At 51.7% G+C, this 15645-nt stretch overlaps 1 protein-coding gene and 1 long non-coding RNA gene across 2 annotated transcripts; one reads left to right on the top strand and one right to left on the bottom strand.

Annotated features, from left to right (window-relative positions):
• Positions 1-205: 205 nt before the first annotated feature.
• LOC106893962 (chromosome unknown open reading frame, human C9orf91) lies at positions 206-10872 on the top strand. Its single transcript, XM_014952326.1, has 8 exons — positions 206-425; positions 2319-2428; positions 2987-3094; positions 4617-4766; positions 5937-6047; positions 7718-7798; positions 8651-8836; positions 9664-10872. Exons 1-8 carry the CDS (start codon positions 320-322, stop codon positions 9841-9843), a joined length of 1032 nt encoding a protein of 343 aa, XP_014807812.1. The 5' UTR covers positions 206-319; the 3' UTR covers positions 9844-10872.
• Positions 10873-11427: 555 nt separating this feature from the next.
• Positions 11428-14714, bottom strand: LOC106893964. Its single transcript, XR_001413204.1, has 3 exons — positions 14559-14714; positions 14101-14202; positions 11428-12219 (listed from the first exon to the last, which is right to left on the bottom strand). It is a non-coding gene; the product is annotated as an uncharacterized LOC106893964 (long non-coding RNA).
• Between the last annotated feature and the right edge of the window lie 931 nt (positions 14715-15645).

Raw genomic sequence — 15645 nt, forward strand, 5'->3', positions numbered from 1 at the left:
GTCTCTGCAACACACGGGATTTTCTTTTTTCCTCTTTTCAGGGCTGGAAAATGCCTCCCCGCTCGTGGAAAGCAGGATCTCAAGCAAGTTGTCGGCGGGAGCGTGAATGAGGATTTCGCAATTTTCTCCCCAGTGAGGAGAGCAAGCGCCTGCTTTGGGGCTGAATCGGTGTTTCTTGGCGGTGGAAGGCAAGGTGGATGCAAGCGGCTGCTTTGGGGCTGAATCGGTGTTTCTTGGCGGTGGAAGACAAGGTGGATATAGAAAGCGCTGAATTTCTGACAATCCGACACAGAGTCCCTCAAAGAGAGGCACCTTCAGCATGGCCCATAAACCCCAAGCTGGTGGAACTGAGAAAAAGGGGTCTCTCTCTTCCATCCTCTTCTGTAAGAGTGATCTGAAGGAAGGATCCCTGCAGTGGGTGAAAGGTAAGGGAGCCCTCTCATGAGGAGGAAGGTGGTGCTGAGTACGGGGCCCTTAAAATACCAGAGGACAGATTTTTTTCAAAGATGCTCATTAACAGCATCTCATTTGCAAAAGTAACTAAACATTATGGATATTGCAGCGTTTTTTGGGGGAGGGATGGAGACACTTTGACTTTTTTGGAAAGCCCGGTACACAGGAATGAACGGACATCCACCTATTGAAAACCAGGACCCTGGAAGTCCTCTTGGCCTTCAAAAGTCAAGAAATCTTTGGGAATCTGGGCTTGTGCTTCCCAAGTGACCCCCTTCCCCAGTAATAGTTTGCTCCCTCTCTGCAGCACCGTTCCTGAAACCACCTGAGATACTGTGCAGAGAGAGAGGGCAGTGCCAGGGATGGCTCTTCTTACCAAGACCTCCACCCACCATTCACCAGGGCACCCCTTTTTGCTTGCTCAGCCCCCGGCACCTCCTCAAAGCTCAGGTTTTGCAGGGGCAAAGCAGCTCTTGTCGCTCCAGCAGAGGTCAAGGAGCTGAGCCCCTCTGCACATCTCGGGGGTCTCAGCCTGGCACCCAACTTACCAAACTCTGTGCCAAACTTGACCAAAGCCATGGAGAACAGGAGATCCGAGCCCAATCATTTGTTTTTATTCTTGCTTTACACTCACCGCCTCCACTGCCCTGTGTCAGGAGGAGATAAACCTCAGCAAACAAACAGGACCTTGTTATCCTGGAGGTTTCAGATGCATCTGCTCTTCCCTTTTTGACTCGATGCGGTCACTCCCTGCTGTAATGCTGTAAAGCCCTCTTTCGCTTGGCATCTCCTGCTCCTGAGCAGTGAAGAGATGATGCCCCTGCTGTAATGTAATTGCCCTCTTTCGCTTGGCGTCTCCTGCTCCTGAGCAGTGAAGAGATGATGAGGATGGAGGACGTAAGTGGGAGAGAAGGGAAAAGTGAGTGCACGCTGTGCACAGCCAGCTGGGAGAGCACTAAGTGGCATTTCAGTGAGATGTCCTCCCAGGGGACACCAGGCTGACCCCGGATCTGCAAAGGGGAAGGAAAGCCAGGTGAAACATTTCAGTGAAACAAGATCCCACCTGAACAAGGCACTTCCTTAGACCCAATCTCTTCCTCTTGACATAGCACAGCTTGTGTAAACTCTAGATGAATGGCAGATGAGATGCCTGGAGATCACAGCTCTCCTGTGCCACAGCCTCCTGATCTGCCTCGGCTTCAAGCAGCCTGCTCCTCAAATCTAGGACAGGATGTCTTCACACTTTCTAGGCTCCTGGCCGCAGCTTGGGTCTCTAGATTGTGTCTCTGATCCCAGCCTGGGCTGAAACTGGGAAGCTGAGAGGGCTGAGCAGAGCCATGCTGCCCAGGAGCACTGCTGGAGCGGGGACCTTGACTCTGGAGGACCTATCAGGCTCATGCTCCCATGCAGCCCTGTGACATCTTGGACAATGTGATTATTGGCAAACACTTTAATTTGATCACTCAAGCTTTTCCTCGTGATGGGTGAGGTGGGTAGGCAATGGGACACCTCTCTAAGAGGCAGATAACCTAAGCACACCGCGCAGCTTGAGTCCATTGTCCTTTCAGTTAGGGATCAGTGAGGCAAGACATTACTCTGTTGAAGATCAGGGCTTCATGTTATCTCTGACTATTCACTCCTGGAATGTGTTTGGGGCTTCCTTCCTTTCTGTAGGCTGTTTCCTTACAGGGGACATCAGGCTGCTTCCAAAGCTCCTTGTGATGTGCTCCTTGTGAACCAAGGGGAGGTTCTGGATCAATTTAAAACATGTCAGGGTGGTCTGTGTTCCTCAGCATTCCCTTCGCCACGTGCTCTTCAGCTGCTGGGGGAAAAACCCATGTCGTGACTCGTTTTGTCTCTTGCAGAACCCCTCGATGGCCAGGTGCTGATGGTGCTCAGCACGGACAACAACTGCTCAGCCACCTCCTTCGACATGGAGCTTTGTGCAGAGAAACTGAAGTCCCTTGGGGTTCAGGTAAGCTCCTTGTACGTAATCTCCCCTTGGGACCCTGTAGGAGTGAATGCTGCCCAGATCAGCATCGTTTGTGTTTCCACCCACATCACAGACAGCTTTTCTTTTTGTTTTTGGTTTGAGTGGCTTGTTTCAGTTCAACTTTGGTCTATTCCCCGTGGACTGCAAGTCAACTGTAATGAAGTTGGCTTAAACCTCCATGAAGAAACCCATTCAACATAGTGAGTGGCTTGAAAGTCACTCTAATGGGATGGAACATCCCTGGGACAATCTGTCTTGTCTTGTCCTTTGTCATGAAAGGATGGTTCTCTCTTGTGACTTTCCCTGCACTTTCCAGGGAGATATTACTCACTGCAAATGAGGAAAGAACATGAGTTTTTGTCTGTGACAGCTGTATGGGTGAGACTGGAGGTCTCTGTGTGTGTGTGGGTGCTCTGGCGCAGAATTTTGAGTTGCTTTGACAGCCTTGGCCCCACGATGACTGACCAGGCTAGTTCTGGTGGGACTGTGGACCCAAAACTGGAGTGGGTGGCCCCACTTTGCTGTTTGCTCCCTGAGCAGGTGGCAGCGGATGAGTGGAGAAGGTTGATCCAGGATGCTGTCCTGACTCCCGAAGTGAGACGGTACATGTTCTACAACTCCAGGGTGTTCCAGATAGCCATCGCTGTGGTAAGGATGGTGGGGTCTCTCCCAGGGTTGTCATAGACACGTGCTTGCTGAGATGCAAGAACAACTGGGGTTCTTGTGCCCAGGGAGGGAGATGGGGTTGGATGGGGAAGGGATACTGGTTTTCACACCTCTTAGTGAGCTTAAGGCTCCTTTGGAAATCCCAGTTGACAGAATGGAGGGCAAGGCACCTTCTCCAACCCCTTGCTGGTAGTCCCACAGAAGTGAGTTGTCCTTTGCTGTATGACCAGCATATGCTGAGGTGGTGTTACCTACACCAGGTGCTTTTTTTAACTTGATTTTAAAAATCTGTAGATATTCTAGTCCTGATGCTAATTCACACCAATGAAGCAGTCAACTTTGGATACTGAGCTGCTTGTCTGGTCTTGTTTGGCTGCTTCTGGTGAGGAAGCTCCTCCAAAGACCTTATAACAGCCTTCCAGTACCTTAAGGGAGCTACAGGAGAGGTGGGGAGGGATTCTTTATCAGGGAATGTAGTGATAGGATGAGGGGTAATGATTTTAAATTGAAAGAGGGGAGATTTAGATTAGATACTAGAAAGAAATTCTTTGCTGTGAGGGTGGTGAGAGCCTGGCCCAGGTTGCCCAGAGAATCTGTGGCTGCCCCATCCCTGGAGGGGTTCAAGGCCAGGTTGGAGGGGGCTTGGAGCAACCTGGTCTGGTGGGAGGTGTCCCTGCCCAGGGCAGGGGGTTGGAACTCAATGATCTTTAAGGTCCCTTCCAACTCTGACCATTCTGTGATCTTCTGTAAGGTTGATACTTTGCAGCGTGCTGAGGGCGTCATAAAATCTGACTCCTTCATTTTAATTGCATTTAAACCATTATAAGTGTCTTCTCCTCCTTTCAGTAATATTGTAGGAATTGGTGCTCAGTGTTTTGAGGGTTTTGGTGCCTGTTTAGTGCAAATGAGTTATATTATTGCCAGATGATGCTGTGACACTCTGTGTCATATGTCATCTTTGCTTTCAGGCTATCTCCTGCCCAAATCCATGCTTTCTGAAGTAAAGGCCAAATGAATTCAGTTTTGCCTTTGTGCCTTATATTTGTTAGTCCTTAAGATAGTCCTTGAGCCCCGTGTCTGTGTCCACCATTTGAGCGTTACTGTAATTGAGTAGTCTCTGCAGCACCTTGAGTGCTTTGACATAGGAGCTTTCTAAATACAGGCTCCATTAGAAGGATTATCAATATGCCTCAGTGAGTGCATTTCTTATCTAAATGGAAGAACTCGGTTGAAATCCTTCCTAGGTATGAATCATTGTTAATAATTCACTCTCTGTCTTTGATGACCAGCAATTTTTTATAATAAACTAGCGCTCGCTCAGTTTTTCTACTCCTTTCTTTCCGCTATTTATTATCGGAAGGAACTTCTGTCCTTTCTCACCCTCTGAAAATCTCACGTGACTGAATTTATGGCAAGGTATTAACCCTGGTAGTTTTCTTCCTCTCTTGACTTTTCTCACTTCCGTAGTTTTGTGAGTACCATCAGTCTCTCTGGGCTTTTATAGGTTTTCTACGTGTCTCTCTGGACAAACATTTACTCCACGGTCCAGCTGTGCTCCTTCGGACGCTACTGGGAGGCCAGCGTGCTGGTGACCCTGGCTGCTGTAGTGGTCACTGTGGTTGTGATACTGGTTATCGATCGTCGCCAGAGGAAGGTGAGAGGAGGCCACTTGCCAGTGGGCACACGGGGAGCAGGACCCCCTCCCACCAAAGAGCTGGGACCCGGGTCATCTCCTAGATAGGTATGAAGAACGCATTTATCCAGGGAGGAAGGGAATATTTTTACTGCAGACTTGGAGATCAGGTTCAGGCAAGGGATGTTTTACAGCCAAGTTAGATGTTGTAATGCCTAAAAAGTAGGTGCTGGAGCCCGGCAGGCGGGCTCAAAGCACCTGCTGTCGCTGGAGATAACGCAACCCAATGCAGAGCATGGTTCATGCTCCCACGGCTGGTGGGAAGCCACAGGGGCTCATCAGAAAACCTGGCTCCTGTCCTGCTCCTGACGATAGTCCTTGAAATCTTGGCTGTGTGCAGCCATTAATAGCATCGTTTAATTTTGCCTCTGCGGTGCTCTGGACAAAAAGGCAGCTCCTAGCTTCGAGGCCAGGCCGGATGGGGCTTTGAGCAACCTGCTCTAGTGGGAGGTGTCCCTGCCCAGGGCAGGGAGTTGGAACTTGATGATCTTTAAGGTCCTTTCCAAGCCAAATCATTCTATGATTCTAACCCAGAGAAGCTGCAATAAAGTCATAGAACATAGAGATGATGTTAACATGAGAGCCAACCATCCTCCAGCATCCACTGCTTGGTTGTTGTCAAGTTTTGTTTGTAGGAATCACAGGAGTATGGAAATTTCTAAGGAGCGATCTGAAGATCAATATTGGAAAGGCTTGATTCAAAATCCAGAGGGGTCTTTGCACTGCTGTGAGTGGATTTTGGGGCAAGTCTCTAACCACAGCATTGCAGTGATTGTTCCAAAGGGAAACGTGGCAAACGTGTGGGTGCACAGAGGTTCAGGAAAGGAGTCCTTCACTCAGGGACTGTTGGGAAAGGAAAAGAGATCATGGTACTGGAAGTCGACTCCACTTCAGACATCTCATCTAGAAAAGAAATAATCCTTGGTGAGATCTCTGGCTCCACAGACATCCACTAGCGGTGGCTGGCCCGACACTGATGGCTGGTGACAATCCTGCCTATCACAGACTGCTCTTGTCACTGCTTTCCATCCAGAGATGTGGTATTTGGGATTATCCAGATGTGGTTTGTAGCTGTAGGCTGGCCCAACCTTTGCTGTAAAGTGTGTTAATTTTTCCTGCATTCTCTAATAGATAAATATGAATACAGATGTGAGGCTGGCGGCCGTCAACGAAATCTTTATCAAACACAGTTTAATACTGGGGATTACAGATGCCCTGGACGGGCCACACAACATCCTACAAGTATCCTTTCTGTAGGGAATCATTTGTACCCCTTCCTGGGTAGCTAATGACATGGAGTTATTTATTGATCCATGAGGATGTCCAGTGAGTTTGATTTCTGGATTTTTTTTTTTGCTTTTTTCTTTTCACCTATTGGATGGAAAGAGGGATTGTGTATTTTTATTTCTCCTGTAAGTGAAGATTGAGACATGCCCAAAGGCAATATGAAATAATGAGTCTAAAAGACTGAAGTGGGATTAGTCCTTTGGGCAGGCAATTATTCCTGAAAGTGTATGACACTTACATGACAGTGATGATTCTCATTACAAGCAGAGTGACAGCAATGTGCCTATGGCAAATAAAAATCAACCCAGCACAGAGAAAACCAGTTTCCATCCCCAAGAGCTCATGTTCTGCCTTGCAGAGACAAACTAAGCCAACAGCATCCAAGTGTCTCTCCTCCCTGGGTATTTTGTAGCCCTGGGCTTCCTCTTTCAGGCATGTTAAAGAGCTTGATTTCACGGGGCTGTGCCTGGCAGACAGGTCTGTAGCTGCCAAGCACTTCTGACCTTCATGGCCTGTTAAAAATGCAGGTTGAAGGCACCAGGTAGGGGGAAGCTCATTTGCTGCTTTATAGAGATACCTGTTCTGGACTAGACAAAGATTTAGGGGAAATAAGAGAGTTTTAAGACAGCATGAAATTGTCACTGGAAGGTGATAGAGGTGGTCTCCCAGACTTGCTGGTAGAACTCACTCCACCCCATCTATACAGAGAGGTACAAAATAGAAATGGAGAGGGAACCGACGGTGAAGCAGAGGGTCAGAGAAGGGGGCAGGGAATACCGCAGGAGAGCTGGCAGGGGTGAAGTCATGCAGAATGAGGAGGAAACACTCAAGAACTTGAATTACACGTTTGTTCAGACCAGCATAGTTTTGCACCTCAGTGAGGACTAATCCAAGGTCACCTCTACTGATGTGTCCCAGGACTGCCCGAGAACAGAAAACAACCCAAGGATTTACGATTTCTCAGTCTGCTCCAATGTCAGATCTGTTCTAACCTTCTAGTTTTTATGTTGTTCCTGAATCACCTTGATGATGGCAGCTTGAGTAGATGTACAAGGGCAGACCTTTGGCTGCTTCCTGGGGGGCTGCTGCTCTCAAAGTTGGCATCCCCAACACGTTGCTCTTGGTAGGCTCTTCACAAACAGTGCCTCTGTCCTGAAGGCAAGCACCAAGTACAGTAAATTTTGCAAAAAAAATAAATAGGATGAATTCATAGAAACAAATGAAAGAAAGGAGGAAGGAGTTTTGGGGAGTTAAGTCAAGGTGACCCACCAGCTTATACAGATGTAAGGCCATTGAGATGAGTGATGGGCAATGGCCCTGAGTTATCCCAGTTTTCACCCCCCCAAGGGTGCAGGAGGTGCACAAGGAGGACTGGCTGCCCTCTGGAGCAATGTCCTCCTTCCCTGCCACCCCTCTGCTCGTCCCCTTTACCTTGAAGTTTCGCCATAGCCCAGTCCTTCTTGGCTTAAAATTAGCCCCACGATGTGTTATTTGGTTCCTGCATATTGAGCATCCCATGGGCACCACCAGCCTTTGCTCCGCTTCCTGCGAGGTCAGTGCCATGACCTGCATGAAGATGGTGGAGGAAGCATGGAAAGATGCTTCCTTAACCCTGCCTGTCCCAGCTGTGGTTTGTGCACTTCAGCCCCGAGCGCTGCCTCCAGTCCTTGTCAGCCCACATCATGGACCTGCAGAGGACACGAGAGGTAAGTGACAGCGGGCACAGCCCAAGATCTTATGGTGACACGTGTAGGTCCACCCCTACGTCCCTGCTTTGGTGGGATGGAGGTGGACAAGGAGAACTGAGTGTTTGAGTGTCCTCTTGGGCATCCCCTGCTGTGAACTGGGAGCTGGACAGACTGAGAGGTGGATAAATTGCGCCTGTTGGTGCAGTTCATTAAGCCCTGTGGCACGTGTGTGTCTGGATAATTAACCAGACAACTTTAATAAAGGAAAGTCATCAAGAGTCAAGGGCAAATTTGAAAGCACGTGCCACAACTTGAAATAGCTGACACCTTGTGCTGTCCTCCTGAAATAAATGTGATAGCCTGAGGGACAAGTAAACGCTGGACTGGGTTAGCTGTATAAAAATGTTGTCCTCTTGGCCTTCAGAAAACGTTTTCCCCTGTGTGGGTGTGTAACACACAAACACCACGCTCTCTGGCACTGAGGTGCCCTGGCTGAGCACGGCCGAGGGATGGGAGGTGAAGGGGGCACAACCCTCCAAAAACCTCAAGGCTGCTCATCTCATGGCATGAGCCAACAGAGGCAGATGAGGGGATGGACAGAAACACACCGATTGGCGCATTGGCTGACAGAACTCATAGTTTTTAAAGACAAAATTCCCTGTGCTGGGCTGTGACCATCTCGCTGGGAGCAGCTGATGGCAGCAGGGCTGTGGAATGAAGGCGCTCTTGGCCAATGCTGGTTTTGACTCTTGGGGTGGTAATTCCCAGGAGTAAAAAGCATGCAGGAGGAAATCATGCCCTTTAAAGACTGTCCTCACGACACTATTGCTCCTGCCTTTGGAGATGCCCCAAAATCTCTTTCTCTTCCAGTCGGGCTTGCGGCACAGCCTGGACCAGCTCTGTGTGGTCATGGAGGCGGCGGTTCAGCCCGATCCGGGGACAGAGGAGGAGGCTTCGTGTGAAGAGTCCCCTCTCTTATCCAGTAGAGGGAACCTAAATAAAGAGCGGGTGACGTGCAACGAGCTGCTCCGCCTCGTTCCCGAGGGCCCACCAGAGGTAATGAAACATCCCTCCCCAATGGACAGAGGTGCCAAATCATTTCCCACCCAACCTTGACTCCAAAACTTGTCCCAGCAGCCACAAAGCAAGGTGGGGACGCCTCCTTTTTCACCCATTTGCACCTGGAAGCCTGAAAGTCTGCAAACACCTTCTCCAACCCTGACACTGCTAAGCAGTTAATGTTTGCTGAGCAGCTGGTGCTTAATCCTTGAGGAATTAATGGATTTGGCTTTTTCTTGCTGGTGGCTGGGATCCCTGCTTGGTAGACAACCTCCCAGGGTCCATGCAGGGATCCAGTGCCTGTGTCCGGGATGGGGATGAGACATGGCCCTGCCCAGCCTTTGTTTCCTCCATGGAACATGCCTTCAAAGACTTGTGCCATGCTGAGCAACAAATGTGTCCTCATTCCCGCTCAGCAAGAAGCTTCAAAAGGGATGATTTTGATTTATTTTACAGTTTTCCCCTTACTGTTACTGAGCTAATTCAGTGCAGGTGACGTCCCTGCAGATTGAAGCTTTCTGGCTGTCTACAGGCAAAAAGAAAAGCACCAGGAGGCAGTGACAGAGCAGGCAGGTCTCCATCAGCCTGCTCCCTGGCCACCCACTGGCGAGGGGTCATGTCATGTCACTCCCCTGTGGGGACAGTGTGCCAGCACTGCTGACCAGAAGGGGATCTGGGACAGTTATATATACCCTTGGCTCTCATCCTGTTTCTTTCAGACAAGGACAGTCCTTGAAGGAGGGAGAAAATGGTATTTTTAATGCATCATCCACGCTTCCTGCAGGTTGATGCTCTGCTCTTGACACTTCTCGTGCTCGTTCCAGGTGATGGCCCAGCAGCTCCTGGTGATCTTCAGCGGATGCTACGTCCGGCTCCTGGTCACCGGCCAGCTCCCCCGGGCCATGGCAGGGGGACACCTGGAGCAGAGCAACGTGCCCTGTCTCTGCCAGTTCATCGAGACCACCGCGCTCAACACACACCAGGGCTGGTTCATGGGCAGGTGACCAGAGGGGGCTGGGGAAGGCTGAAATAAAAGCTGTCCATACACTGCAGCGTGAAGAAGCTGTGGGGCAGAGGAGAGGGCTGTGATGGCTCATCCTGGACTTACCCAGATGAACGGGTGGAAGTGTGACTCTAAATCAAACACCCAAGACACTCACCAGGAAGCTGCTCGCCTTTGGGACCTTCTGCTTGCCCACCAGCTTGGTGGGAAGAAGCTGTTCTGGGAGGTCAGAAACAAGCTGGGGACAGCCTGGAGATCCCTTAGGAATTTTCCTGCTGCTCTTCCCTGGGGAATACCTGCAGGTGCCAGCCCCATGCCTTCAAAATATGAAGTATTTGAGGGGTTTTTTTGGTACAAGGAGGACAGGGAAAATCTGTGCAGAGCAGTGTTGCAAATGTGATGTTTGCTCTGGGTTATGTTTGTGTCACTTATGGTGACAGTTGAGCTCTGTCCTGTGACAGACGTGGACAATGGCTCAGCTTGTGACTTGGCAAACTTTCCAGTGAAGAACCAGCTTGGGATGGTGCCCGGTACCTGGCACTTCTGCTGCCTCCCCTGGGAGGAGGGTGATGGACACCTTGATGATCCATGGGATGAGGCCTTAAAGAAGGCACTGGGCACTGTGTAGAGCATCCTGGAGCGTGACTATTTTTAGACTTTCTTTTCAGTTCCGTTTTGTGACAGACTGATTTCCTTTGGTTTTCCTTTCCTCATCCCCTCCCATTGCGTTTGCTGGTGGTGAGCAGGAGACCTCCACATTTGCTGGGAGACCTTAAGGGAGTGAGAAATGAAGAGCTTTAAGCCTGCAAGAGGTGATGTGCTCAGGTAGTGCCCATGAATGGAGAACTGCTGTACGGTCCAGGAACTGCTGGTGGCCTCCTCTGTCCCCAGAGCCAGGCATTTCCATGAATTTCAGGTGGCTGCGTGCACTGATGTTTACCTGACCACCTAACCACATGCTTTGGTGGTGATAGCTGTCCTAGGAAGTGGAGATGGTGAGAATAAAGAATCCTAATGTCTGTGTTTTCCAGCCTTGCTGTGGCTGAATGCGTAGGAGATTGGGGTCTGTTCTGCACCTCCCAGCCTGCCCCATCTCCCGCAGAGACCCACAGCCTCCCGGGCAGGGCTTGTGCCTCTCCCACCTGAACATGGCTCCGCATGGATCCCACACAAAGACAGGAGGCTTTTAAAATCAAGATTCTTAGTTTATGCACATTCCTCAGTTGTGTATGTCCCATCATCCCCCTGAGCATCATCCCCCCGAGCATCTCCCCCTCACGTGATATTGTACCAGAAAAGTCTTTGGTACTGAAGGTCAAACCATCACTCAGGGCAGCCCTGGAGATGCAGGAGCTTACAGCCAGCTCTCCCTGGGGGGTCAGGATGGCTCTGCCCCCTCCCCTGTTGTTTCTGTCACCAGCAATGGGGAGACAAGATCCATCTCTCCCTACGTGAGCAGCAGGGCAAGCCTGGGCAGCGAGCCCCGCTGCTGCCAACGTGCCATCCCGAGCATCGGGCTGTTCAAACACCGTAACCACAGCAAAGCCCTCCCCGGAGGAAAAAACCACCACGCTCTCAGCCAGCCTCTTCTCATCCATCTTTATTTCTGGTTCGTCTGGGGCTGTCACAGGATGGGGTCGGGCAGATTCCTCCCCGCGCCAGCGGAGTTTGTGAGTCTGCTGTCATTGTTCTCTGTGACTTGGGGGGGGGTGTCACTGGATGGGGGGACCCGACTGTGGTCCCTGCAGCTCCCTCTGCTCTGGGGGTGCTGGACATCACTATGGGGTGCTGGCTGCCCAGTAGGGATGGCTTACTGGGCACAGAGAGGGGGTGTTGTACAAAACATCATGGGATTTCCACAGACCTAAGCTCTAAGATTCCTTACTCCGGCTCAGGAGCTGGTTTTACCTTCCTGGAAATTGTCTGAATGCATACCAATCCCATCGGGAGAACAATTTGGTTTCACAGGATAAAAATCCAATTTGCTGCTCGGATGCAGTGGCTCATGCTCCTCCCCTGCTGCTCTGTGGCCCAAAAGTGCCAGGAGCATCTGATAAACATTAGCCTTTTTTTTTTTTTTCCTGCCACTTAGAAAATTCTGGTAACGAGGGACCGATCAGGACATTTTCTGTCGTCGTGCTTCTGTGTTGAGAACAGGTACAGGAGGGATTTGCTGATATTTTCCAATCCCTGGGCTGCAGGATTCCCAGCAAACGGATTCCCTGGGAAAACCAGTGGGAAGAAAGCTCGTGGCCTCCAGGGGAGGTCCACGAGGGCTTTTACCCTCAGGACCTGCAGGGCTGCTCCTGGATGGGGCCGCTGTTCCTGGGAAGCGAAGCACTTGCTTGGGGGGTTGCTGGTACCTCAGCCTTTACATCTGCAAACACACAAGCATGGGAGAAAAAAGGGGAATTTGGGATTAGCCAAGGGGAGAGATTATTCCTGGAGGGGCAAGGCTGGGGTGTGAACTAGCAAGGTGCTCAGAAAACCTCCTGGTGGAAACCATAAGAAACATCAGGTAAGTGTGAGGGAGTTGGGCCAGGTTTATGACACAGAGGGTTTATCTCCAGCAGAGCCCACCGGGCTGCAAGGAGAGGATAAAGCTCCACAGTTTCCAAGCTGTGACCTGGGCACCACAGGTGCCTCCAGACCATCTGCGTTTCCCAATGGATCCGTGCTCTGCTGAGCTGGATGCTCCTCATGTCCTGGGCCAGCTTTCCCTGGGGGTGCTGCAGGGCTCACAGCTGTGGGGTGCCCCATGAGAAAGAGAGGTGCATCCCCCCCACATCCACAGTGGCCAAGGGGCCAGCATGCCCACCCTGCCAGAAAGGTGCTTCCTTGGCACCACCTCTGCTGGTGCCAATTGGGGCAGCTCCCCTGATGGCGATTAACACCCAGCAATTAACTGCAGGGCAGGAGCTTGACTCAAAGGTGAAGGTTGAGTCCTCTCACTGATACGCCCAGGTGCCTGCCCTGCTCTTCCCATCCGTGGCCTCCACAAAGTCCTGGCTCCCATTGCAGGCCAGATTAATGCTCTGCTTTTCCTCCATATGCACTTAATTAAGGCATTAGTGAAAGGAGACCTCCCTTTTTCCCCACCTCCTCCCCTCCACTAAGGATCCTGCTGGTTTTTTTTAGGGGAAAGGTGATACTCTGAAGATTTTATAGGACACCCCTAGGCATGCAGGTCCTATTTTCCCCATCGTACATGGGATCAGCAGAAGGAATGGCTCTTCTCTGCGTCTCCTGAGACAGCCTTAAGCTCCTGGCAGAGGTAGGAGACCACGGGGCATGACCTGGCTCTGGTGGCAGCTGCCCGGGAATGTGCTCCTGCCTGGGAACAGCATGAGGCATGTTTGGACAAGAGCAACCAGGAGTGACTCAGCCCAACCAGTGAAACTGGTATTGGCGGGGCAGGACTTTCCCATGTGCTGAGATTCCTCTGTTTGCTGTTGAAAAATGATTTCGTTTGGACAGCCAGCTGTAACGCCCTGGCAGCATCACCGGGGAACGCGGGGGTAACTCCTCACTGGGAACAGTCCCCATGGCTGGGAAAAGGATGAGGATGAGGAGCCAGGAAAATCCTCATCATTCCCACCATGCTGAATGGGGGGTGGCCGGGAGGAGCAGATCACTCCTGGAGACATCACAGGAGTGATCTGCAAAGTTATCGTGGTTTTTGCGTTTTAATGGGGCGGGAAGGGGCTGGGGAAGATTGGGAGCAAGGACAGAAGGTCTCTGGCTGCTGGTTGGGGTGGGTGGTGAATGCACTTTGGTATTTAGCAGGGTGCCTGGAATAGCAGATTGCCCTGGGGGGACCTATCCCTGGGGAAGCCTTGTTTCTGCAGGTTCCATCCACTTGCCCTTCTGATTACCCCCAGAGGGACTCTGTCCCCCCTTCCAAAGGCTGGTATTTGCTCCTCGTCTCTCTCAGGGGCTGGGATGCAGCCATGACATTTAAAGGCAAAACCCAGCGAGGGAAGATAAAGCAGGAAAGAAAACAAACTTTTGCAACTTCTACCTGTGACGGTTCTTCCTCAGGCAAAGCTCCCAGCTGTGAGGGAGGCTATGGGTGCTGGAGGACAAGCAGGGAGGGATGGGGACCTCACACATCTCCCCCATGGGCAGGGCAGCAGCTTGTTTGAAACAGTGGGCAGCAACAGGAGGTGTCCCACCCCCAGCCCACGAGCCCTGGTCCCTCTGTCCCCAGCAGAGCTGGGGCTGTGACGTGTGGATGTCCCCGTCCCCAGAGGCTTACTTGGGTGGTGGCTACGGGGGGCTGCCTGCGCCGGGCAGGATGGTGGCTCCTGGAGCTCTCGGCCACACAGGGTCCCAATCTTCCTGGCCACATAGCGGCAGGCTGGGGAGAAAGGGCAGACCATCTGCTCGCTGCAGTAATGCAAAACACCAGCTACCCCCAAAATACCTCCCTAGCGAGACCACAGCTGGACCTCCCTGCGAGCTGGGGATCCCCATCAGAGGAGGATCTGCTGGGGGTCATGCTGGACCCGTGGTGGATCGTGGCCAGAAGTAGCAGAGGAACTGGAAGGGACTGAATTTAGCAGGCTAAAAGAGAGTTACTATGTCTGGCTGTACTTCAAACCACTCAGACACCAGCCTTTCTCCCCCGGCAAGGCAACGCCGTAAAATATGCAGAATATTAACCGTGCAGAAATCCCTCTAAGCTCTCCTGCCTCAAACAAGAAGTTTTCTTACCGTTGATAATTACTCAAACCATTTTCTCCCGGGCTCAGCAAAGCTGTCCTTCCCAGCCAGCCTGTCTCTTCCCCTCTCTCTTCTCGCTGTCAGTTCTGCTGCTGTTGGTTTTATTTCTTTACAGCCTGGCTTCCTCCTTCCGTCCGTCCCGCGGGGACGTTGCTCCAGTAACGCCCGGTCATGCGCGGGGAGGCAGGCTCAGCCCAGTGCTGCCTCCGGGCAGGGCTGTGCCGTGCTGGACTGGGATCCCCGTGACTCCCAGGATGGAGAAAGCACCCTGAGCACCAGCTATGGGCAGGGGCACTGGGGTTTGAGCTGGCCATGGCTTGGCCTTGGCTGGAGGGAGCTGCTGGTGGTGCTTTGTGGCTGATGGAGGACCTGGGTTTGAGATGCGGGGAGGTCCACCGTGTGCTGCCATCTCTAAGCAGTGCTGGAGAAGATGGCTGCAGCCTGCACGGGGCTTGTGTGGAGCAGGGGTGAAGAAAGGGAATGTAAGAAGGACGTGGACCTGTTGGAACGGGGCCAGAGGAGGTCATGGAGATGCTCCGAGGGTTGGAGCCCCTCTGCTGTGAGGACAGGCTGAGAGAGTTGGGGGGGTTCAGCCTGGAGAAGAGAAGGCTCTGGGGAGACCTTGGAGCCCCTTCCAGTCCCTCAAGGGGCTCCAGGAAGATGGGGAGAGATTCTTTGTCAAGAAGTGTAGCAATAGGATGAGGGGGAAGGGTTTCAAAATGAAAGAGGGGAGATGGAGATGAGATGTGGGGAAGAAATTTTTCCCTCTGAGGGTGGTGAGAGCCTGGCCCAGGTTGCCCAGAGAAGCTGTGGCTGCCCCATCCCTGGAGGGGTTCAAGGCCAGGTTGGAGGGGGCTTGGAGCAACCTGGTCTGGTGGGAGGTGTCCCTGCCCAGGGCAGGGGGTTGGAACTCAATGATCTTTAATGTCCCTTCCAACCCAAACCATTCTGTGATTCTATTATTTCGTCTCCTTTCCTGCCACTGTCTGAACACTGCAGGGATGAGAAAGTCCTTCCCTCCCCCAGCCAGACCTTCAAACCCTCTTATACCACATCCTGTTGTACACAGGGGAAGGTC

Source organism: Calidris pugnax, unplaced genomic scaffold, assembly GCF_001431845.1.
Source record: "Calidris pugnax isolate Ruff unplaced genomic scaffold, ASM143184v1 scaffold135, whole genome shotgun sequence".
Classification (NCBI taxonomy): domain Eukaryota; kingdom Metazoa; phylum Chordata; class Aves; order Charadriiformes; family Scolopacidae; genus Calidris; species Calidris pugnax.